We start from the raw sequence: 25,334 nt of genomic DNA on the forward strand, positions 1-25,334 counted from the left end.
TTTAGATTTTTCTGATAGTAGTTTTCAATATAAAACAAAACAAAGGTATATTCAGGTAGAGTAGCTAGATGTTTAATGTACTCTATGGTTTGGGAGAGGAGATAATTGCCTTTTTTGGATTCAAGTAAGATTTATTGTATTTTGGCAAACAGTTTGCATTTAGTATAATTAAGGCTCTTAATTTAAAAATTAGCTATAAAAATATACACTCACTAAGAAGTATTTATTTTTTTAGGGATCTCTTGCTACTTGCCAGTTATCTGAACCATTATTATGGTTCATATTGAGAGTTCTGGATACTAGTGATGCCTTGAAAGCATTCCATGATATGGGTAAGATGAAATTCTGATCATTGCTATTGAAGTTCATTTTATGGTAATCTGAAAGTTGATGATGACAGATCATCTATGCTAAGATACTTTTCATTGGTTTTCTTTGTAAATTTAGGTGGCGTTCAGCTCATTTGCAACAATATGGTTACTAGTACAAGGGCTATTGTGAACACTGCAAGGAGTATGGTATCAACTATTATGAAATTTCTTGATTGTGGTCCAAATAAAGCTGTTGACAGCACTTTGAAAACGAGAATACTAGCTTCTGAGCCTGACAATGCAGAAGGGATCCATAACTTTGCACCCTTAGGTAAGAAAAATGTTATTACATTATATTATTAAAATTATTTAGTTTATTAGCTGCTTTGAAGCAGAATTATTTCTTGAAGTAGGTTGATGATGTTAGACTGTTACACATTTTAATTACAACCAGTTGACTTTTTTTTGTAAGATAATAGCTATCAAAATATTTTGATTGAGTGTTCCTTAACAGTAAAATTTTCTTCCATTTCATGTGTAAGTGGCAGTACAGTTTATGAAACAAAATAGAAATGCATACGCCAGGGCTGGGAAGGTAGCTCAGTGGTAGAGTGCTTCCTTGCATGCCTGAGGCCCTGGGTTGGATTCCTCAGCATCACATAAGCAAAAAGAAAAAAGCCGGAAGTGGCGCTGTGGCTCAAGTGGTAGAGCGCTAGCCTTGAGCTGAAGAGCTGAGGGACAGCGCCCAGGCCCAGAGTTCAGGCCTCAGGACCGGACCAAAAAAAAAAAAAAAAGAAATGGCATACACCAATTTACTGCTATTTTTAATATGAGCCAGTTTGACAAAACTTGTTTCTTCTTTAACAATACTTTATTTATTTTTACTTTTTGGTTGTATTCTGGAGCTTGAGCTCAGGGGCTGGGCACTGACAATGAGCTCTTTTGCTCAAGGCTAGCCCTCTACTATTTGAGACACAGCTCTACTTCCGTGGGTCTGTCTTCAATCCCTCCCTCCCTCCCTCCCTCCCTCCCTCCCTCCCGCCCGCCCGCCCTTCCTCATCATCTTCTTCCTTCTTGCTTCTTCCTTTTTTCTTCTTCTTTCTTCAGTTTGAGTCTCATGAACTTTTCCTGCCAAGTCTGAGTTGGAACCATGATACTCAGATCTTAGCCTCCTGAGTAGATCATATTGTAGGCATGAGCTCCCAGTGTATTTGAATTTAGATATTTATTCCTCTATCCATTCTACAGTACTTTTAGTTACATATATAGTTAATATATTTGTATTTATAATTCATAAACATTGACAAGTTAGAAGTGAGTCAGGTTTCAGAATTCTCTTTAAGGCAGAAAAATATCTTGGACATAGATTTCTAGTTCAGTAAAGAGAAAATTATAACTAGATTCGTTGTTACTAGTTTTATTTGTCACATGTGAAATGAAGTCATCTTGCTAGTTGGCTGATGTGCTGTTATTTTTGTGAGTACTCTTAACAATCATTCTTGGGGAGCTGAAAGTATACTAGCACATCAAATGTTAATGTTTTCAGCTACTTTTTATAGTAATTGAACATAATTTTAGTTATCAATATCATTTCAATAGTTTGTAACATTTTATTGCATTTTGCTTCAAGTTTATGTATTATTTGAAATATCTTCTGTAGGTACAATCACATCTAGTAGTCCTACTGCCCAACCAGCTGAAGTGCTTTTGCAGGCTACACCACCCCACCGGAGAGCTCGCTCTGCTGCTTGGTCCTATATATTTCTGCCAGAAGAGGCTTGGTGCGACCTTACTATTCACCTTCCATCAGCAGTACTACTGAAAGAAATACATATTCAGCCTCACCTTGCATCTCTTGCAAGTGAGTGATAGAAAGATCATGGGAATAAGTTATAATTTAGAAACACTTGAAAATGACAAAAATATTTAACAGCGATCGTTAGATATCATTACTAGATTGTGTTGTTGTTGAACAGTTTTTAGTGAAATAGTTTACAGTACCACCAAGTAATTTTCATGAAATGAGAAGGATGAAATCCATTGAAATATAGTCCAATTACATACTATTTTATCATTTTATGCCAAAAGGAGTTTGTTTCTAAAGATACCTTTTTTGGTCTGGTTCTTATTAGCATTTGTTCTATAATGTGAGATTAGCAAGGATTTATTGTATGTCTGTCTGTTCTGCTCTAAAATTGGAAGTTAATTACCTCTCTGAGTAACTTTTTTTTTTGGGGGGGGGGTCAGTTGTAGGTCTTGAACTCTGAGCTTGGGCTCTGTCCCTGAGCTCTTCAGCTCAAGGCTAGCCCTGAACCACTTCAGCCACAGCTCCACTTCCTGCCCTGGCTGGCTTTTTACCGTGATCCTCAGATCTCAGCCTCTTGAGTTGCTAGGATTACGGACTTGAATCACCAGTGCCCGGGTTTTGCTTTTGCTTTTTTTTTTTTTTTTTTTTAAATGTGCTGTTCCTGGGATTTGAACTGAGTGTCTATGGGTGCTCTCTCTGAGTTTATGTGCTCAAGACTAGCACTCTACCACTTTGAGCCACATCTCCACTTCCAGCTTTTTGGTAGTTAATTAGAGATAAGAATCTTAGGGACTTTCTTGCCTGTGCTGGCTTTGCATGCAGTTCTCAGATCTCAGCCTCCTGAGTAGCCTCAGTAACAGACATGAGTGATTAGCACCCAGCTGTGAATAATTATTTTTAAACACTGTTGTAATGTTTTGAAACTTGTATGAATTCTTAAAGTGATGTGAGAATTCCACCGTTTCGTATTGTAATACAAATTTTTAATAAAAAATTCCATTCAGTGTTCATTGAATATTTATTATTATGACTTTGTAAAGTAAATAATTAAAACCTTTTCAGAAAATAAGTTGCTAAGAGCATGAACTATAAAACACTGTATTTTTGGGCTGAGAAGGTGGCTCAGTGGTTAAAGCGCTTGCCTTGCATGCCTGAGGCCCTGGGTTCGATTCCTCAGCACCACATAAGCAAAAAGAAAAAAGCCGGAAGTGGCGCTGTGGCTCAAGTGGTAGAGCGCTAGCCTTGAGCTGAAGAGCTGAGGGACAGCGCCCAGGCCCAGAGTTCAGGCCCCATGACCGGACCCAAAAAAAAAAAAAATAAAAAAATAAAACACTGTATTTTTGATTTTGGAGTTTCCCAATTCTTCCAATATAATTACAGTTTTTAGTGGATTTTTGTTTTGTTTTGTTTTTCTGTTGGTCATGGGGCTTGAACCCTGGGCATAGATAATGGCAAGCGTAGATAATGGCAAGTTCCCATTAAGGGAAAGCAAATGCTTTAGTTGTTTTCTATTTCAATGTGCTTAGTAAAATAGGTAAGCTATTAGAGCAGAAATTGAATGAATTTTGTGTTCCAGTGGAAATAACATAGGCTTTGAAATCAGTCAGCTTGAGTGTAAGATCTACTGTTTGCTCTCATGGGTATTTGGATTTCTTTCTTTCTTTCTTCCTTTTTTTTTTTTTTTTTTTTGGGTCCGGTTGTGGGGCTTGAACTCTGGGCCTGGGCGCTGTCCCTCAGCTCTTCAGCTCAAGGCTAGCGCTCTACTACTTGAGCCACAGCGCCACTTGCGGCTTTTTTCTTTTTGCTTATGTGGTGCTGAGGAATCAACCCAGGGCCTCATTCATGCAAGGCAAGCGCTCTACCACTGAGCCACCTTCCAGCCTGTATTTGGATTTCTTAATGTTGTTCACTGTCTGTTTATATAAAATTGTATTGGATTACAATTTATTTGCCTGGTATTTATTTTGAAGCCCAAGCCTCAGAGTTTCTAGGTAGGCACTCTACTACGTAAGTCACATTCTTGGCTCTCCTTTTTTATATTTGTTTGTCATTTTACTTATAGGTGTTTTTTCACATAGTGTCTTGTATATTCTCAGATTGTGATTCTCTTATTTCTGGCCTCCCCCTGTAGTTGGGATCATAGGCTTGTTAGTTGCTTAACTGTTTGCCTACCCTGGCCTTGAACCTTTATCCTCCATACTTGTGCCTTCCAAATGTGGCATGTGCTAACTTCAGACCTATTTTTGGTATTTTGAAACAGTGTCTCAGACCCACAGACCAAGCTGGTCAGGAACCAGCCATGTAGCCTATATTAACGTCAAACTCAATTTCCTAAGTGCTGATCTTGCAGGCAGTGTAGCATCATGCCTGGCTTAAGTTTAAAAATTGAAGTAACTTCTCTACCAGTGTAAGCCTGGCATTTAATTGACACCAGTAAGTTATTTTATAATTGAAATTAAGGCCACAGTTTAAGATTATTTTAGTTGATAGACATGTTTATTAGTGATTAATGTTTATTAATACTTACTACATTATTAGTTTCATTAATGTTTATTAATACTACATTATTAGTTTCATTAATTTCAATGATAATTTTAAAAAATTGTTTAGGATATTTCAGTTTTAGAAGGGAAATAGAAGATAAGAGTTGAAGCCGGGCGCCGGTGGCTCATGTCTGTAATCTCAGGAGGGTGAGAGATCTGAGGATCGCAGTTCAAAGACAGCCCGGACTTTTCTCCGTGAAACTCTTATCTCCAATAAACCACCAGAAAACTGGAAGTGGCGCTGTAGCTCAAGTGGTAGAGCGCTAGCCTTGAGCTGAGAGACAGCGCTCAGGCCCACAGTTCAAGCCCCACTACCGACAAAAAAAAAAAAAAAGAGTTGAAAGCAATATCTAAACTTAGATGTGACCTTCAACTTCATGTTAAAATTTAGAATATAGTAGTAGTGGAATAAAGAGTTAGTAGAATTGGGTGCTGGTTGCTTATGCCTGTAATCCTACCTACTCAGGAGGCTGAGATATGAGGATTCAGATTCAAAGACAGTCGGGGCAGGAAAGTTCCTATGAGATTCTTGAGTAAAACACTCAAAAAGCAGAAGTGGTACTGTGGTAGAACACTAGCCTTGAGCAAAAGAGCTCAGGGACAGAATCCAGGTCCTGAGTTCAAGCCCCACAATTGACAAAAACTAAAAAGAGAGTTAGTAGAAAAATATTTATTATTTTTTTTCTTCCTAAATTATTGTTATGATTATTTTCTAGTCCTGGAGCTTGAACTCAGGGCCTACTTGCTGTGACTGAGCTTATTTTCTTAAGGCTAGCACTCTGTATCATAGCTCTGCTTCTTGCTTTTTGATGGTTAATTGGAGGTAAGAGTCTCATGGACTTTGCTGCCTGGGCTGCCTTCGAACTGCAATCCTTTGAACTGCCTCTTGAGTAGCGAGGATTATAGGCATGAGCCAGTGGCACGCTACCTTTTTCTAAATTATTTTAAATTGCCATCTTTTATTTCTAAACTATTTTAAATTGTACTATTAATTACATCTATTTTCATATTGTTAATGACAATTTTGGATAAAATAGGAATAGTAACGTAGTTGCCTATTTAGTTGGTTTTATTTTTTTCTTTAGGGAGGATTTAGTATGTTTGATTTGAACATCTCCAGTGGGTTTTTTTTTAGTTGAATATTACAGACTTTATGATTTTTAAAAAATTATATTATGGATCCAGATTTTCTCTTTTTTATGGTGGTACTGGAGTATGAACTCAGGGCCTTACTCACTTCAACTTGATTGGTATACTGACTCTCTACCACTTGAGCCATTCCTGTGTTTTTTTGCTGGTTATTTTGGAGACTGAGTCCCCTGGACTTCTCGCTTTAGGCTAGCTTCAAACCTTTGCTCTCCCTCTTGATCTTGGCCTCCTGAGTAGCTTAAATTAGAGGTGTGAGACACCATTGACTGTCTGGATCAAATCTATATTTGATGTTGCAAAATTGTCCAAAATCATTTGTTAAGAGAGTCAATGATGAGGTATGGTTTGCTCTAGAATTATTTTTGTGTGTGACTTTATGATGTTTTCAGGATAAAAAAATTAGACTATGAAATCTAGTTCACTTACTTGTTTGTATGATTGTTAAATTTTTTTTTCTTTCTGTAGCTTGTCCATCTTCAGTGTCTATTGAAGTGAGTGCAGATGGTGTAAACATGCTACCTCTGTCTACTCCTGTTGTCACAAGTGGTCTAACCTACATAAAAATTCAGCTTGTGAAAGCAGAGGTAGCTTCTGCTGTCTGCCTTAGACTACATCGTCCACGAGATGCCAGCACATTAGGCCTGTCTCAGATTAAATTGTTGGGCCTCACTGCTTTCGGTACCACTTCTTCAGCAACAGTTAATAATCCCTTTCTTCCATCTGAAGATCAGGTTTCCAAAACAAGGTATATATTTCCATTCCTAAAAAATGTTCTCTGTACTTTTTAAAAAATTTAATGTTTTGATTTTTTAAAAAGTTTGTGTTAGGAGTGTTTCTTAGGTGTTTATATGCTATCATACTTTAGACATATCTATTAAACAACAATTTTGTAGAAGCAGAAAACTAAGACATATTTAAATTTGTGATTGATAAGGTGGGTGTCAGTGGCTCATGCTTGTAATCCTAGCTACCTTTGGAGGCTAAGATCTGAGGATCGCAGTTTCAAGCCAGCCTGGGCAGAAAAGTCCACGAGACTCTAATCTCCAACAAACTTCTCAGAAAAAGTCAGGAGTGGAGCTGTGGCTCAAGTGATAGAGTGATAGCATAGAGCACAAAGAGGCTCAGGGACAGCACCCAGGCCCTGAGTTAAAACCCCAGAACGGGCATAAATAGATTGATAGGTAGGTAGGTAGATAGATAGATAGATAGGTAGGTAGGTAGATAGATAGATAGATAAATAGATAGATAGATAGATAGATAGATAGATAGATAGATAGATAGATAGATAGATAGATAAAAATTGTGATTTATATGTGTTTAATCATTGAGTTGACTCACAGTATGGTATGTTTATAGGTTCTGGTTGTTTAGGTCATAGTTCATTATAGGAATTTCCACCTGTCCTATAAGCAGGAATATATCTTATCCGTACTAACTGATCTAGAAACAGGGAACTAGTCTTTGTAAAAGCCAACAATTCAAAAATATTATTATATCTGAATCATAAAAACGAGGGCCTAGAATATATGCTTTAAGTGATGATTTTCTGATAAATTTTGATGCCTGACTATTTTATAGATTTTACTTTTAAACCATTTTATATGTTTTATTAAGAAATTAGTTTCTATTTTTATTCTCAACGTGTAAAGATTTTACAATATTAAAAGCTGGGTGCTGATGGCTCACGCCTGTAATTCTTGCTACTCAGGAGGCTGAGATCTGAGGATCACGGTTCAAAGCCAGCCTGGGCAGAAAAGTCCCAGTGAGACTCTTTATCTCCAATTAACCACCAGAAAACTGGAAGTGGCACTGTGGCTCAGAAAAAAAGAACTCAGAGACAGTGCCCAGGCCACGAGTTCAAGGCCCACGACTGACCAAAAAAAAAAAAAAAAAAGATATTACAAGTCTCTGAGCCTATTCAGTTGGTATTCGTATGTAGATACAAAATTTGTCATTACTGTTGATTTTAGGGCATACTGACTATATATTTAATTTTGTGTTGATTATCATCAATTTGTCTTTCTTTTTAAATAGCTTGATCTGTGCTATTTACAACATGCTAATATCATTAAGGAGTTTCCTTCTATCCCTGAAATAATTTGAACTGCCTGTGTTTATCATACTTACATTGTATATTTCAGTATTGGATGGCTACGGTTATTGCATCATTGCCTTACTCACATAAGTGATCTGGAAGGAATGATGGCCAGTGCAGCTGCACCTACTGCTAATTTGCTACAGACTTGTGCTGCCTTGTTGATGTCACCCTACTGTGGAATGCATTCACCCAACATTGAGGTGGTTCTTGTGAAGATAGGTCTGCAATCTACTAGAATTGGCCTGAAGCTTATAGACATTCTTCTGAGGAATTGTGCTGCATCAGGCAGTGATCCTACAGGTAACAGTTAACTTTGTTATTTTATCCTTTGCATATCTTTCAGAGTAATCACAATGAAAATATGTGATCTTTATGATTAATTGTTTCTGAAGTTAATTTCTCTTATAGCTTTGTAGTTTATTTTGTTGGAATTTATAAAATTATTTTTAACATAACTAAAAATTATGTGGATCTTTCCATTTCAGGTATGCTTATTTAACAAATTTGTTCTTTTTATTCTTTTAATTTCTTGCAAGATTTGAATAGCCCTTTACTTTTTGGAAGATTAAATGGACTCTCTTCTGACTCTACAATAGATATTCTTTACCAGCTTGGTACCACTCAGGATCCTGGAACAAAAGACAGGTACATACATGTTAACAGAATTTTGTAGTGACAGTAACTTACAATTCTTTATTCTTAAGAGGTTTCATAGAAGACAATACTGTTACAGTGTTCTACGTCTAGGTACATGCTTTACATGTACCTAGAGACAAGCTTTAAAGATTTTTATGAATATTATACATAAATTTTCATGTATTTGGACAAGTTTTAAGAAAATTTCAACTCAAATATAATTTGTTGTGTGTGTGTGCCATCATGGGGCTTGAACTCAGCCTGGGTGCTATCGCTGAGCTTTTTTTGCTTTCGGCTACTAGCACTTTACCCCTTGAGCCACATCCACTTCAAGCTTTTTGGTAGTTTATTGGAGATAAGATCTCACAGACAGCCTGGGCTGTCTCTGATCCACCATTCTTAGATCTCAACCTCCTGAGCAGCTGGAATTCCAGTTTTCATATATAATTATTCATCTGCATTGCTATTGAGAAAAACAGTACAGTAAAACATGTCTTTTTCAGCATTCTGACACTGAAGTTTGAACTTAGGGTCTCCGACTTTCTAGGCAGGCACTCTACTTTTCGATCCATACCTATAACTGTTTATATTCTGATTAATATTTGAGATATGGTTGTACTTTTTGCCCAGGCAAACCTGGGCAATTCATTTATACTTCCTACTGTAGCTGGGATGACATTTCACCACCAGGCCTTTGCTTAGGCTGGCATGTAACAGTAGTCCTTTTGATCTCAGCTTTCTCTGTAGTTTTGATGACAGGTGTGTGCCACCAAATCAAAGCTATTGGTTGAGGTGTAGGTACTTTGGAACTTTTTGCCCAGTCTGTCTTGGAACCTCAGTTCCTGATCTTCTTCATCTTTCATACATGTAGTAAAGTCAGAACTGTTATGATAGGATCTTTGTAAGGTGGAGGTTTCATAATCATACTGTCTTAGGTAGTATAGTTGCATATGAATATAGGAAAATTGTAGATATTTTGATTGTTTTGATAATGCTTCTGTCATGCTAAATGATTAGTTATAATTTATATAATTATATAATTTACATAATTGTATATCAAATATATAACTTATATTCATTGACAGCTTCTCGCTGGTGGCTTCTGTTTTTCCTACAGAATTTTACAATATTATTCCAAGTAATCATATATGAACACTTCAAATAAATATTTCTACACATAAGAATTTTTTTTTTAATGTTTATTTTTTTTGGTTGGTCGTTGGACTTGATCTCAAGGGTGGGTGCTGTCCTTGAGCATTAAAGGCTAGTGCTCGACCACTTTGAACCATAGCTCTACTTTGTTTTTTTGGTGGTTAATTGGACATAAGAGTCTCAGGCACTTTCCTGTTCAGGCTGGCTTCCAACAATGATCCTCAGATCTCAACCTTCTGAATTGGTAGGATTAATAGGTATAAGCCCCTAGCACCCAGCTTTGCATAAGTAATTTGATTGATGTCTTTTACCTTCATATTTTTGAAGAGCAACTCCAAGGACTTTTCAAACAATTTTAGTATTGAGTGACTAAGCATTCTCACTTCTTATGTGAATTATTTATGTTATATGGTATGAGCCTCTGTAAGTAATATAAATAATTCCTAGGTAGAGATTATCCCCTGAGTTATTCATTCATTCATTCATTCATTCCTTTCTCTTATTGGTGCTTGGGATCAAACTCAGAGCTCAATACATTCTAGGCAAATTGTCTATCACTGAGCAACCTACCCACTTCCCTATAATATTTTTTTCTTAATTTGTATTTAACATCGAGCAGTTTGATGTTTTGTTGTTAACTCCTTGTCTTCTAAATTATTAACTAAATTTTGTTGCGACTACCATGGTACTAGATACTAGATAAAAAGTATGTTGAGTCCTGCTTCCTTCAGGGTTGTAGAGACAAGCATTATCACCAAAATTGGAGAGTATAACATTAGCTTGTTTTGAGTGGAATGCAAGACAGGAAGTCACAGATGAGTATTTATAGTACCTTTAGAATATGAAACAGGCTAGCTTGTTTTCAGTTAAGCCTTTTAATTTGTCAAATCATGGAAAACTTTTATATGTAAAAATATATGGGAATTGGTTGGGGCCGGAGGTGGGGGCAGGTTGACTCCAGGCCTTACACTTGATAAGCAGATGTCATTCCAGTTAAGCCAAGCTGGCCAAACCATTTTTTTTTTCTGAAATTTTTTTTTATATGATCTTGTGTTTTATTTTTTCTGGCCCAGTATGGAAACATGACCTATGGTCTCTGATTTCCCAGTATTATATGGGATTAGAGGCAAGTGCTCTCATGCAGTTTTTCAATAATTAAATACCAATTTGCATGAAAATTTGAATTATAAAAGACTTAAATATGTATTATTTTATTCTATTTTTTATTATCTTTAAATAGTTGTACAAAGATGTTCCCATTCTACAAAACAGTATATGAGTACAAAGCGTCTGACAACATTGTCACTCATCTCTCTTAACCCATCCCTTCTCTTTCTTTTTTTCTTTAATTGAGATGAGGTGATTACATAAATTTAAACATGTATTTTAAAAAATGTTATTAAATAGTTTTACATATCAAGTTGCTTAAAAACTTACAGCATATTTATTTTGATATTTTGATTTTTCTTTATCATAAAAAGAAATTAAGCTTATTTTCTCTGCATAATACTTTTTATAGCATGGATGTTTAACCTTTAGAATAAACACTAATGAGCAGTACACTGGTGACTCACACTTATAATCCTAGTATCTCAGGAGGCTGAGATCATAGTTCAAAGACAGCCCATGCAGGAAAGTGCGAGAAACTCTATGAGACTCTCTATCTCCCGTTAACTAGCAAAAAACTAGTAGAAATAGAGCTGTGGCTCTGGTGTTATGCTGGCCTGGAGCAAAAAAAGCCCAGGCACAGCACCCAGACTTGAGTTCAAGACCCAAGATACATGTGCGCGCGCACGCGCGCGCGCGCGCACGCGCACACACACACACACACACACACACACACACACACACAGAGTTAACATTAATGACAAGAATTCCAGCACCCAGACTTGAGTTCAAGACCCAAGATACATGTGCATGCACGCGCGCGCGCGCACACACACACACACACACACACACACACACACACAGAGTTAACACTAATGACAAGAATTCTTTGCTTTCCATGGAAGGAGAAAATGTTATTAGGCCCAAATTGCCTCCTTTTTTTTTTTTTTTTTTAAGACTTATCTATTTTCTTATCATATAAAATTAAAATTTTATAAGTTTTTCAGACCTTGGACAGCCTGGGTAAAGAGATTGAATACTATTAAATCCCTTTGTTCATTCCCTTTACATAGAATAGCATAGAGTCTTGTGTTATAAGCCATCATAAATTTGAAAGGAAATAAATATGGTATTAAAAAGCTGACAATAAATCTCAGAATTTTTTGTTGTTTTTGTACCTAATTTCTTTTTCTTTAAATGGTTCTTAGTCTTTTGTCTGATTGGCTTCTAGCTCTAGCTCTTGGGAGTAAGGTAGTATTTGAGGTTGTATTAAGTCAGAATAAATGAAGATGGATAGATACAACTAGTTTTTATTGCTTTGGGTCCAGGTATATGAAGATAAATTGCCTTTCACAAGATTCTAACAATATCTTAAATTACTGCTGTAGCTGTGTATGTGTGTTATAAGATGAAATAAAATTTAGAGAACAAATTTTATTGTTTAGCTTGTAATTATAGACTTTTTTTGCACATTTTGTTATAATTATGGTAAGAAATAAACAATACTTATATACTGAGTAGTAGTTGTATTATCTTAAACCTGTTAATTAAAACTAGGAAGGTTATTTGAAACCTGGAACCACTATGTCTTTTTGTTACTCATAAGTTTTGTTTCTCTCTTGTCTTAGATTAAAAGGATCAAGTATAATTGGTATATTATTGTCATAAATATTTGGAATACAGGAAAAGGTGCTATTCATATCAAATATCAGTTAATGCATTATTGGAATTCACTTTCTTATTTTAAGAATTCAAGCCTTGCTGAAATGGGTCAGTGATTCTGCAAGAGTAGCTGCTTTGAAGAGAAGCGGCAGGTTGAACTATGTGAGCCCTAGCTCTTCATCAATAGAATATGGTCTTCTGATGCCATCCCCTTCTCATTTGCACTGTGTAGCAGCAATCCTTTGGCATAGTTATGAACTTCTTGTAGAATATGATTTACCGGCACTGCTGGATCGAGAACTCTTTGAGTAAGTATGATTATAATATAAACTCCTTCTCCAAACTTGTAGATAACTGTAGCTTTTCACTTGATTGAGTATTTTTAGTCTGTCAGGATAAGAATAGTACTTTGAAAATAGTGAATATAATCAAGAGTAGTTTTATAAGGAGATGTCATAGTAGTTTTCCTTTTTGCTTTCATTTTTGTTAGTGTTTTCGTTTTTTGCCATGCTAAGAATTGAACCTTAAAATCCTTGGATATGTTAGGCACTTTTCTGCACCTGTGCCCATCTTCTTGTTTTGACATGTACTAACAATGTTGCCTGCTTTGGTTTATGAAATCAGAATGTGAAATTAGAATGTATTTATTCCGATAGTACTTTATATTTAAATTGCAAAGTTAGCCATTAGATTCTTTTCTATGTAATGTAAAAGTGTGGAGGACAAGTATAGAGAGAAATTTTAAAACGTCAAAATGTACTTTTATGAATATATATTTTATCTCCAACAGAAATATTTGAAACAATAATGAATTATTCTGTAAAAAAAAAGTTATAGCATTAATGTGGTATCTTTTATTTCCCTAGGTTACTTTTTAATTGGTCCATGTCTCTTCCCTGCAACATGGTTTTGAAGAAAGCTGTTGACAGTCTGCTTTGTTCCATGTGTCATATACATCCCAATTATTTTTCCTTGCTCATGGGTTGGATGGGAATTACCCCTCCTCCAGTGCAGTGCCACCACAGACTGTCCATGACAGATGATAGCAAAAAACAGGATCTTAGTTCATCTTTAACAGATGATTCTAAAAATGCACAAGCACCTCTTGCACTAACTGAGTCACATTTAGCAACCCTTGCTTCCTCTTCTCAGTCTCCAGAAGCTATCAAGCAATTGTTAGACTCAGGTTTGCCTTCTCTTCTTGTGAGGAGTCTGGCTAATTTTTGTTTTAGCCACATTTCCTACTCAGAAAGTATTGCCCAGTCAATTGACGTGTCCCAGGACAAGCTCAGGCGGCATCATGTTGCACAGCATTGTAATAAAATGCCTATTACAGCAGACTTGGTTGCTCCTATTCTTAGATTTTTGACAGAAGTTGGCAATAGCCACATTATGAAAGATTGGCTTGGTGGTTCAGAAGTCAATCCACTATGGACAGCACTTCTGTTTTTATTATGTCACTCTGGGTCCACTTCTGGAGGTCATAATTTAGGTGTACAACAGACCACCAGTGCAAGGTCAGCATCTCTTTCTTCAGCTACTGCAACAGGACTGACTACTCAGCAGCGGACAGCAATTGAAAATGCAACTGTTGCATTCTTTCTGCAATGCATTTCATGTCACCCTAATAATCAAAAACTGATGGCACAGGTAAGAAGATATAATATCTCAGGCTTAGGTGCCTTATTATTTTAATATGTTATATAAAATTAGGTAATCAAGGATCATATATTAAGGTTAGTATTAAAGTATTAGAGTAAGTGCCTTAATGGATTTTAATTTAAATGATAATTAAAGTATTAATAGCTCCTTCCTCCTTCCTTCAAAATAATATGATTCCGCAAATCAGTTGTTTTTCATGATTGAACGATTTGAAAAAGAAAACTTCTCTAGTTTTTCTTTTTCTTTCCTCCCTCTCTCCTTCCTCCCTCTCTCCTTCCTCCCTCCCTCCCTCCCTCCCTCCCTCCCTCCCTCCCTCCCTCTCTCTCTCTCTTTCTTTCTTTCTTTCTTTCTTTCTTTCTTTCTTTCTTTCTTTCTTTCTTTCTTTCTTTCTTTCTTTCTTTCTTTCTGTCTGTCTGTCTGTCTGTCTGTCTGTCTGTCTGTCTTACTGCCTACCTGCCTTCCTTCCCTCCTTCCCTCCCTCCTTCCCTCCCTCCCTTCCTTCCTTCCTTCCTTCCTTTCCCCCTCTTTCTTTCTTTCTTTCTCTTTCTTTCTTTCTTTCTTTCTTTCTTTCTTTCTTTCTTTCTTTCTTTCTTTCTTTCTTTCTTTCTTTCTTTCTTTCTTTTCTCTATCTTTCTATCTTTCTCCTCTCTCTCTCTCTCTCTCTCTTTTTCTCTTTCTTTCGTTTTTTGTCGGTCATGGGGCTTGAACTCTGAGCCTAGCACTGCCCCTGAGCTTTTCAGCTCAAGGTGAGCATACTATACTTGAGCCATAGGACCACTTCTGGTTTTCTGCTGGTTTATTGCAGATAAGAGTCTCACAGACTTCCCTGCCCGAGCTGGCCAGGGAATCATGATCTCAGATATCAGCCACCCAAGTAGCAAGGATTACACGCATGAGCCACCAGTGCCCAGCTTCTCGTTTTTAAAATGAACAGGCACCCTTCTTTCCCATTCTCTTCCCCAACCCACCCCCCCCACTCCTACCCCCATGTAACATTTTAGTTGGTAGAATTGGATGGACTACTTGACAGTGGCCATTAAGTGCTGTAGTTTGTAGTTAGGAATTAAATTTTGCTAACAACCAAATTGCTGTAACTGGTTTCAGTTGGAGGATCCAGATAGGAAAGGTGATTTATTGTAATAAGTTATGTGGCCAGAAATCTTGAGGACTAGATTTATTTCAAGAGTAGCACAAATGAATTTTACAATAAACATTTAAAAATCTTTTTCTTGCCAGGTTCTTTGTGAATTATTTCAGACAGCTCCTCAAAGAAGTAACCTTCCAACATCTGGGAACATTTCAGGGTTTGTACGAAGATTGTTTTTACAGTTGATGCTGGAAGATGAGAAGGTGACAATGTTTCTCCAGTCTCCTTGTCCAGTGAGTATTAGTAACATTTAATGTCAATATGTAGTTTCATTTGAGATCTTATAAATTATTCATGTTATTTTAATTTCTAATGTAGCAAACTGAAAATACAAGAAACTTTATACTTAATGACAGGACTTAAAGTCTTATTAGAATAGCTGCCAACAGCCCTTATCTAAAATAACAATTATAACATAACTTGAGAACTATGATTTGAATTTTGGGGGAAATAGATAAAACATGGGATATGTCATTTAAATACAAAATTTTACCAGCAAATCATATGACAACATACTTAAGAAAATATGTAAAATAACTATCTTTATTACCTAATTGTGCATTTTTATTCTGTGCTTTTGGAATTCTCTCATAATGATACCCATTCTATAAAGTTGACTTAATTTCTTGATTTTTCAGCTATACAAGGGTAGAATTAATGCAACAAGCCATGTCATCCAGCATCCAATGTATGGAGCAGGCCACAAATTTCGTACTCTTCATTTGCCAGTCTCAACAACATTATCAGATGTTCTTGATAGAGTGTCAGGCAAGTCAAAATTAAATATAAACTTTTCTCTAACTTTACATTGGAATTTCTTTTTACTGTTTCTGCTGAGCAATCAATTAATGACAAGAACAGGTGAAATTATCTCTCTAGTTTGAAGTATAAGAATTCATTCATGTGAACAAAATGTGTAGTAACACTTAGGTACCAGTAGCACTTTGGGTATGATATATATTATGTGTAGCAATGACAGATGACAGATCCATTGATGGATTTTCCCATGGTAAAACCATTTCATCATAATATAGTAGAGGAACTGAAGGTTAGCTAGTTGGAGGAAATAATTGATGTAGTTTTTTTAAAATCTGTATTACTAGATGATACTTTTAAACAATATACACAATTTTAAAGTAATTATTTTTCTATGTACATAACCAGTACTTGGTCTTTCCTGCTAGTGGCTGATGTTGAACCATGATGCTCAGACCTTAGACTCCTGAGCAGCTAGGGTTACAGGTATGAGCCACTAGCTCCTGGCTCAATTAATTTTTTTTTTTTTTTTAATATGCCAGTTCTGAGGCTTGAACTCTGGGCCTGGGAATTATCCTGAGCTCCTTTTGCTCGAGGCTAGCACTGTGCCAATTGAGCCACAGTGCCACTTCGGCCTTTTCTGTGATTCATTGGAGATAAGAGATTCACATACTTTCCTGCCTGGGCTGGCTTCAAACTACTATCCTCAGATTTCAGCCTGCTGAGTAGCTAGGATTTCAGGTGTGAGCCACTAGCCCCTGGCTTTAAGTTAATTTTTAATGTAGGATGAATATCAACTTGTGATAATTTGTTTCACCTTTTTTTTTTTTTTAACTGTATTTTTTTTTGTCTTTTCTTTTTTGGTACTGGGGATCAAACCCAGGATGTTGCACTTGCTAGGCAAGCGCTTTGCCACTGAGCTACATCCCAGCCCTTGTTTCACCTTTTTGAGTATATTCTATGTATGTGCAGTATAATTTGTCCTGGAGAAGTGTAATTGATCATGTTACATATTCTGTTCCCCGTAAGTAATTATGATCCATTTGTCTTAGAATTTAAAGCAAACTGTTGACTGTAGTCATTAGTAGTATAATCTACATATAAGTAAGGGCATTTATATCTATATACATAACAAGATGGCCTTTGTTCTTAAGGAAAATTGACAACTGATACTACTACAAAGGAAAATCTACTAGTTTTCATTAATGAGGTGAAAATACGTTCTCTATGTTAGGATAAAAGAGTGGTTTGAAGCGAATTAGAAGTTGTTGGCATATATTGTAGGTAAATCAAACGATGTGAAAGGATCTGATCACTATGAGAAAATTAGCTAGACTCAGTGATTCATGTTTGTCGTGACAGTTAGTTTGAGTAGACTAATGCAGGAGGATCACTTGGTCCCACAGCACAGGCAATGTAGTAAGGCTCTACCCCCTGAGAAAAAATGTAAAGATAGATTTCTAGTTCAGTTATAATATTTCATAAAATTCACAGTTCTTTCAAATGTTTTTGCAAGTATACAGTAAAATATTAGAATAATATAATATATTTATAAATGTTTTAAAATTTTTAAAGTGGTAGACTTAAAACTTAACTTTTGAAAAGCTGATTTTAAAAATTAAAATAAATTAGTTGTACAAAGAAGCTTCATTGTGATGTTTAGAACATGCATATAATGTATTTTGACCAAATTCACTCAACCTTTATTTTATTCTCTTAATCCCTCTCCTTCCTTTTTAACAAAGTATATGGGGGCTGGGAAGGTGGCTCAGTGGTAGAGCGCTTGCCTTGCATGCATGAGGCCCTGGGTTCGATTCCTCAGCACCACATAAGCAAAAAGAAAAAAAAGCCAGAAGTGGCGCTGTGGCTCAAGTGGTAGAGTGCTAGCCTTGAGCTGAAGAGCTGAGGGACAGCGCCCAGGCCCAGAGTTCAGGCCCCATGACTGGACCAAAACAAAAACAAAAACAAAGTATATGCTATTTGTCTTAGATTATCTTGATTAAGATAATGATCAGTTATGGCCATTTTCCTGTAAACAACTTGTTTTCATTCTTTATGGTTTCATTATAAATATTGGCTCAATTAATAAATTACATCATGCATAGTTATTTAGCAGTAATCAGTCTGGTGTTGGACACATCTATGTGTGTTATAAGTATTTTATAAGCATTATATTGTTACATCCTCACAACATCTCATTGAAGTAAATTTTACTATTTTTTGTTTGTTTTATACAGGTACTGGGGCTTGAATTTTAGGCCTCATGCTCTTACTTGATTCATCTGTTCTAGCTAGAGCTCTGTCACTTTAGCTACACTTCCACTTACAACTTTTTGCTGGTTAATTGGAAATATGTGGACTTTTATGCTGGGCTGGCTTTGAACCATGATCATTAGATCTCAGCCTCCCAATTAGCTAGGATTATAGGTTTTCATCTATTACAAAATGTGATGATGAATTTTTTTTAAACTTAGGTGATCTGATTTAATATACATGGAATTTTCATATTAATGAATTAAGGTAGTGGGTGAAATAGAAAAATAGGGTAACAGATTTGAAAGTGTTGATCTTAAAGTTTGTTTGACTGTACTACTGGAGCTGTACCCTTTTGATTACTTGCATAGGACTTCACTGACATTGGGAATATAGAGTATTAATTCGCCATTTAGGACTGATTTCTTTACACCTTTGAGTAGCACTTTTTCTGGCATTAGATCAATTTTTGGAATGTATTCCAATATTTACTGAAGTCTTTAATAAGGCTCTTTATAGCTCTCTACAGCTGTATGCAAGTTACCCCTCCCTAACAATATGCCCTAAGAACTATAACTATTTTTGCCTTCCTGCAGTGTTGTGAATCATCAACCCTTGGGTTGGGTGATACCTAGGTTGTGTTGGCTTGGTCTGGGAAAGTCATAAACAAAAAGTAAGCAATTTTAGCTCTCATCTCAAGTTTCTCTGCCTATTTATCAGCATCTGAGTACTTACTGCATATATTTTCTTAATTATTGGTCATTTCAAGAGAGAGAATTAAGTTTGAGTACTTACTCCACCTTGGCCAGCAGTGGGATTCTGAATTAGTAGCTTCAAACAGGAAGTTGAGAAAATATATTTTTTATTGCATTTTTTGGTATATATAAATTTTATGAATTAGATTTTTAAATTAAAAATTAAATATTTCAGTGATTTGTATTTTTGCTACGTGACAATAATTTTGCATTTCCTCATGTTCTTCTTCCTTTCCTTTCTTCTTTCTCTCCCTATCTTCTTTTCCTTCCTTCCTTACCTCTTCTTCCCTTTCTCCCTCTCCTTTTCATACTTCCTTAGCAAGCATATTGCCAAGAATTGAAAATAAAACTAAAAAAAGTTCACTGGCATATTCTCAGGTACTCAAAACTATAAATAGGAATTGTTCCAAAAGATACTGTCTTATTCTTGGATTGTTTCAATCTTTTTTTTGCGGGGGAAGGGGGATTGTTCAGTCCTGGGGCCTGAACTCTGGGCCTGGGCGCTGTCCCTTAGCTCTTCAGCTCAAGGCTAGTGCACTGCCACCTGAGCCATAGCACCACTTCCGGCTTTTTTTTTTCCTCCTGCTTATGTCGTGCTGAGGAATTGAACCCAGGGCCTCATGCATGTGAGGCAAGGAGTCTACCACTGAGCCCTGTTTCAATCTTTTCAACACTACAAATCTTTTGGGACATAACTGTGTTAGAAAAATAAAAAGAGAATCTGTCATAGCTACATAGTAAAAACAATTCTGAATTCCTAATTAAGAATTCAAAGCAGGCTGGGAAGGTGGCTCAGTGGTAGAGCGCTTGCCTTGCATGCATGAGGCTCTGCATGCATGAGGCTCTGGGTTCGATTCCTCAGCACCCCATAAGCAAAAAGAAAAAAGCCGGAAGTGGCACTGTGGCTCAAGTGGTAGAGCGTTAGCCTTGAACTAAAGAGCTGAGGGACAGCGCCCAGGCCCAGAGTTCAGGCCCCACGACCGGACCAAAAAATAAAAAATAAAATAAATTAATTAAAAAAAAAGAATTCAAAGCTATTCAACTTTTAGGTTCCTGAATAGCTAAATTCTAACATCTAACTACCTTCTTATTTTTATTTTTATATAATTTTTTTTTTTTTTTTTTGGCCTGGCCCATGGCTTGAACTTAGAGCCTGGGTTATGAACTTTTTTGCTTAAGGCTAAAGCTCTTCCACTTTAGCCACAGTTCCACTTCCGCTTTTTTTTTTTTTTTTTTTTTTTTTTTTGTGGGTCGTGGGGCCTGAACTCTGGGTCTGGGCACTGTCCCTCAGCTCTTCAGCTCAAGGCGAGCACTCTACCACTTGAGTCACAGCACCACTTCTGGTTTTCCAGTGGTTTATTGGAGATAAGAGTCTCACGGACTTTCCTGCCCCGGGGGGCCAAGATCCTTAGATCTCAGCCTCCTGAGTAGCTAGGATTACAGGTGTGAGCCACCATTGCCCAGTTCCCATCCGTCCCCACACCTCACCCTCCCCACCCCCCCACCCCCGCTTTTTTTTTTCTTTCCCTTTTTTTGAGATAGTGAGTTTTGAACTCAGGGCCTTATACTTTGCTTGATCCTCCATCCTCACATCTCAGCCTCTTGAATTGCTTGGATTACAGATGTGATCTATGGACACTGGCATACTTTTTTTTTTCCCTTTTTACTGGGCTGGGAGTATGGCTTAGTGGTAGAGTGTTTGCCTAGCATGCATGAAGCCCTGGGTTTGGTTCCTCAGTACCACATAAACTAAAAAAGCTGTAACTGGCACTGTGGCTCAAGTAGTAAAGTGCTAGCCTTGAGCAAAAGAAGCTCAGGCCCTGAGTTCAAGCCCCAGGAAAAAATTTACTAATTTGCTGTATACTTGTGTAATGAAAAAAAAATTAGATGGTGAAAACCTTTAATGTGCATTTCAAATAGAGCAGGAAAATGTATTTTGTTATCTCTTTATCCTTTTATTTTTAATAAAATTAACAAAGTAAAAATTACTATTAGTAGCAGTTAGTTCCTAAACACTCGTATTTGCAGCATGAATAGAAATCTCCATGAATGACATTCACCATTTATCAGGAGTTTGACTCAAGCTGTTTCCCCCTTTGGAAACACATATTGTTTCTTCATATTCATGGTGTTGTAATGATGAATTAGATGTAGGTGCACACATGTTGAACTCATTCTAATACTTCTAACTTCTTCTAAAGGTCTTAGTAGTTCTGGTATGATACTTTCTAGTGATTGTTAAGTGGTTACTGTATTTTTTTATGGTTATTAGTAAATTGTTCATGAACATCAGGTTTTAACTTAACGCATTTCTTCTAAATTGCTTCATATGAACTCTGGTTTGGATAATATCTATACAACCTTTCTGAATACTTTGTTTTCTTTTTAATTGATTTAGAAAAGTAGTGTAATTTTCACAGTTATTTTCTTACAGATACTCCAAGTATCACAGCTAAACTAATTAGTGAACAAAAAGATGACAAAGAAAAGAAAAACCATGAAGAGAAAGAAAAAGTTAAGGCAGAAAATGGATTTCAGGATAATTACAGTGTTGTTGTTGCCTCAGGTATGCTATTTTTTTCTTCTTATTTTATTAGGATTTCTAAAATTCAACAGTGTATATTTATTGGAAATCCATGTAATACAATGCATTAAAGCAAACAATTAACTTACAATGTTTTAATAATAGACTTTAATATGTTGCACCTAAAGTCTGTCATTATTTTAGGGGGTCCAATCATGGGGTCTGAACTCTGAGCCTGGGCACTGTCCCTCAGCTCTTCAGCTCAAAGCTAGCGCTCTACCACTTGAGCCACAGCGCCACTTCCGGCTTTTTTCTTTTTTGCTTATGTGGTGCTGAGGAATTGAACCCAGGGCCTCAGGCAAGCAAGGCAAGCGCTCTACCACCGAGCCACCTTCCCAGCCCAAGTCTGTCATTATTTTATACCCAAAGTTTATTCAATTTCATCAGATACTAAGCATGTATGAATAACTTGTACTTTATATTTAAACTTGATAACGCTTACTCCTAGGTAAGGCTTAGTGATACCTGTACAAGTACCCTAAGTATTTAGGAGTTTTTATATAACATCTTTGTTCAAAAGGATGCAAAAATCATGGTGAAAAAGAATTCTTAAAAGTTTTCATTTACAAGCTGGGCTGCAGTAGCTCATGCCTGTAATCTTAGTGACTCTGGAAGCTGATATCTGAGGATCCCGAGTCACCCAGTCACTCAATTTCCTCTTCCTGTCCCTGCCCCCAAGTTACATAGTAGTATATACGGAATTGCATGATTGCTTTTGTTCATCCTTCTCCCCTCCCTTTCTGTGTAAGACCCTCTTTCAAAAATAAGCTCATGGCTTGTGGTGATATAATTACTAAGGAAACAAAGGTAGAGGACTATAGTCCAAGGCTGGCTCAGGAATAAGTATGAGACCCTATTTGAAAAAAGAGTAAGATTAGAAATATTGATGAGGCCTCAGTTTCCTACTCCAAGACTTTCCTCTTTTCTGGTTCCTCTCTAAGTGTTCTCTTCACAGGCCTCTCTGGCCACTGCTTTGTATCTGGGTTTTTCACGCTTTTGTAGAACTGGAGTTTCAATAAACAATTTCTGTTGCAAAAAAAAAAAAGAAATATTGATGAGGACCTTTTTGGGTCAAGTGCTTGCCTTAGTCGAAGCTTCAGTACTACCTAAATAAATAAATAAATAACTTCTTAATTAGGAAGACTTCTGTATACTTTATCTTACAGAAAAATCAGTACAAAATTGCTTATACAAATTTATATAGAGGTGTATTCTACATAGGCAATCATCTGTATTTCATACATTATAACAACTAGCAATAATTTTACTATTTGGGATAAATTTTACGTGCATAGCCAAAATTATATATAGTATATTATAAGGACTAACAGAATTGGAAGGTTAGATACTAGATTAAAGGAATATTTGTTTAATGTAGTGTTAGCTAGGAATGTGTGTTTATTAAAATAATATGGAAACACACTTGATATTAGGGTCTTGGGTACCCATAATTTTTCTTACTTTGTTTCAGGGCTGAAATCCCAGTCTAAACGTGCTGTCTCAGCTACACCATGTCGCCCACCATCCAGGAGAGGGAGGACCATTCCTGATAAAATAGGAAGTACTTCTTCAGGTGCAGAGACTGCCAACAAAATAATTACTGTCCCAGTGTTTCATCTGTTTCACAAACTCTTGTCAGGTAATATTCACCATTAATAAACATCAAAGAACTTTTAATCATGCAGGTATATTCATTATATGTGTAGTCACCAGACGCGTCTTTGACCAGGTGCTTTTCATGAGGCAAATGAGTGAGACTTTCTTCATATAGTTCTTTTCAAAACCAGTAAGGGAAAAATGAATTTTTATTTCTTGTCAAGTTACGTATTTGCTGGCATTTGAAGTTAATATGATAACCCTGAGAAAATGGTTAAACACTAAGAAAATGGTTAGACAGAAAAAAAAGGAATATGAGGCTATTTTTGTAGGTGTAATTTTAGCATCGATTCTGTGATAAGCAGAATCCCAATATAATAATAAATGATATGATTTTCCAACCAAAGGCAAATTATATTGACAAAATGATATCCTGTTTACCAAATTATATTGACAAAATGATATCCTGCTGTTCTCTAGTCAAACTGCTAAGTAACTGAATGGATTTTCTTTCTTAGTTTTACATTACCCATTTATAGCAGAGGTCAAACAAGTTGTTTCTGCTGGGGGGGATACCTCTCTTTTGTATATTGGGTTTTTTTTTGTTTATTTTTTGTTCAGTCTGGGTCTTGAACTTTGGGCCTGGGCACTGTCCCGGAGTTCTTCAGCTCAAGGCTAGTGCTCTATCATTTGAGCCACAGTACAACTTCTGATTTTCTGGTGGTTAATTGGAGATAAGAGTCTGGACTCTTCTGCCCAGATTGGCTTTGAACCGCCATCCTCATATCTCAGCCTCCTGAGTAGCTAGGATTACAGACATGAGCCACCAGCGCCCAGCTGAATATAGGGTTTTTATTTGAATACAGCTATCCCCACACATTAATGTGTTATCTATTTGTATACTTTGGCATAGAGGTGGTAGTTATAATAGGCCATAAGGCCTGTGCATATTAAAGGATCTCTTACATGGTCCTTTATGGAAATATTTGCCAACCCTAGATTTATTACATCTTCATCTGTTCCTTTGTTTCTGTCTTCCTATGATATCTTACTTTAATACTTTGTGTAGATACTCTTCACATGTCAGAAATAAGACTTTCCAATAACTAGTTTTAAATTGTATTGAACTTCGTGCCTGAATCAAACTTGTTCGTGTGTTACAGTAAAACTAGTATGTAATAGAGTAAATCAAGACAAGTAAATGCTTCGCTGTCTTGGATTAACTTAAGTCATTTCATTTTTAGGCCAGCCATTGCCAGCAGAAATGACACTTGCCCAGCTTTTAACTCTCCTCTATGACCGAAAACTTCCTCAGGGTTACCGTTCAATAGATCTGACTGTTAAATTGGGATCAAGAGTTATCACAGACCCAAGCCTGTCAAAAACAGATTCTTTTAAAAGACTACACCCTGAAAAAGGTATGTGTGGTCATATTACTTTACAAATTATAGTCATTAAAATATAGCAGTTTCTAAAAATAAAATATAGCAGTTTCTAATATATGTATATATATATATATATATATATATATAGCAGTTTCTATAGCTAATGACTTAATTTGTGTTTTCATTCCATTCGCGAGATACATTCTTTTTGTCTGAGTGATTTACTTTTAATTTTTAATTCCTTCCTGTTTCTGTGCCTTTGCCTTGCCTTGCCTCCCCTTCCCCCTTCCTTTCCCCTTCCTTTCCCCTTCCTTTCCCCTTCCTTTCCCCTTCCTTTCCCCTTCCTTTTCCTTTCGCTTTCCCTTTTCCTTTCGCTTTCCCTTTCCCTTTCCCTTTCCCTTTTCCCCTTTCCCTTTCCTTTCCTTTCCTTTCCTTTCCTTTCCTTTTCCTTTTCCTTTTCCTTTTCCTTTTCCTTTTCCCTTTTCCTTTCCCTTTCCTTTCCTTTCCTTTCCTTTCCTTTCCTTTCCTTTCCTTTCCTTTCCTTTCCTTTCCTTTCCTTTCCTTTCCTTTCTTTCCTTTCCTTTCCTTTCCTTTCCTTTCCTTTCCTTTCCTTTCCTTTCCTTTCCTTTCCTTTCCTTTCCTTTCCTTTCCTTTCCTTTCCTTTCCTTTCCTTTCCTTTCCTTTCCTTTCCTTTCCTTTCCTTTCCTTTCCTTTCCTTTCCTTTCCTTTCC

The 25,334-nt window shown here is 36.5% G+C and overlaps 1 protein-coding gene across 8 annotated transcripts in view; it reads left to right on the forward strand.

Annotated features, from left to right (window-relative positions):
• The window catches only part of Birc6 (baculoviral IAP repeat containing 6), a 212,273-nt gene that overhangs the window by 135,444 nt on the left and 51,495 nt on the right, over positions 1–25,334 (forward strand). For all 8 annotated transcript variants that reach the window (XR_011372505.1, XM_070025332.1, XM_070025333.1 and 5 more), the window contains 13 exons: positions 236–332; positions 448–642; positions 1,972–2,172; positions 6,276–6,555; positions 7,952–8,208; positions 8,445–8,553; positions 12,552–12,773; positions 13,332–14,115; positions 15,364–15,507; positions 15,913–16,042; positions 21,473–21,604; positions 23,094–23,261; positions 24,463–24,636. Coding sequence is in view for 7 of the 8 variants with exons in the window: in XM_070025332.1 (XP_069881433.1) it covers positions 236–332; positions 448–642; positions 1,972–2,172; positions 6,276–6,555; positions 7,952–8,208; positions 8,445–8,553; positions 12,552–12,773; positions 13,332–14,115; positions 15,364–15,507; positions 15,913–16,042; positions 21,473–21,604; positions 23,094–23,261; positions 24,463–24,636 (2,893 nt within the window). In the remaining variant the exon portion in view is untranslated. The remainder of the gene's footprint in view (positions 1–235; positions 333–447; positions 643–1,971; positions 2,173–6,275; positions 6,556–7,951; positions 8,209–8,444; positions 8,554–12,551; positions 12,774–13,331; positions 14,116–15,363; positions 15,508–15,912; positions 16,043–21,472; positions 21,605–23,093; positions 23,262–24,462; positions 24,637–25,334) is intronic.

The sequence above is a fragment of the Dipodomys merriami genome, unplaced genomic scaffold, assembly GCF_024711535.1.
Source record: "Dipodomys merriami isolate MVZ:Mamm:240054 unplaced genomic scaffold, mDipMer1.0.p SCAF_17, whole genome shotgun sequence".
Classification (NCBI taxonomy): Eukaryota; Metazoa; Chordata; class Mammalia; order Rodentia; family Heteromyidae; genus Dipodomys; species Dipodomys merriami.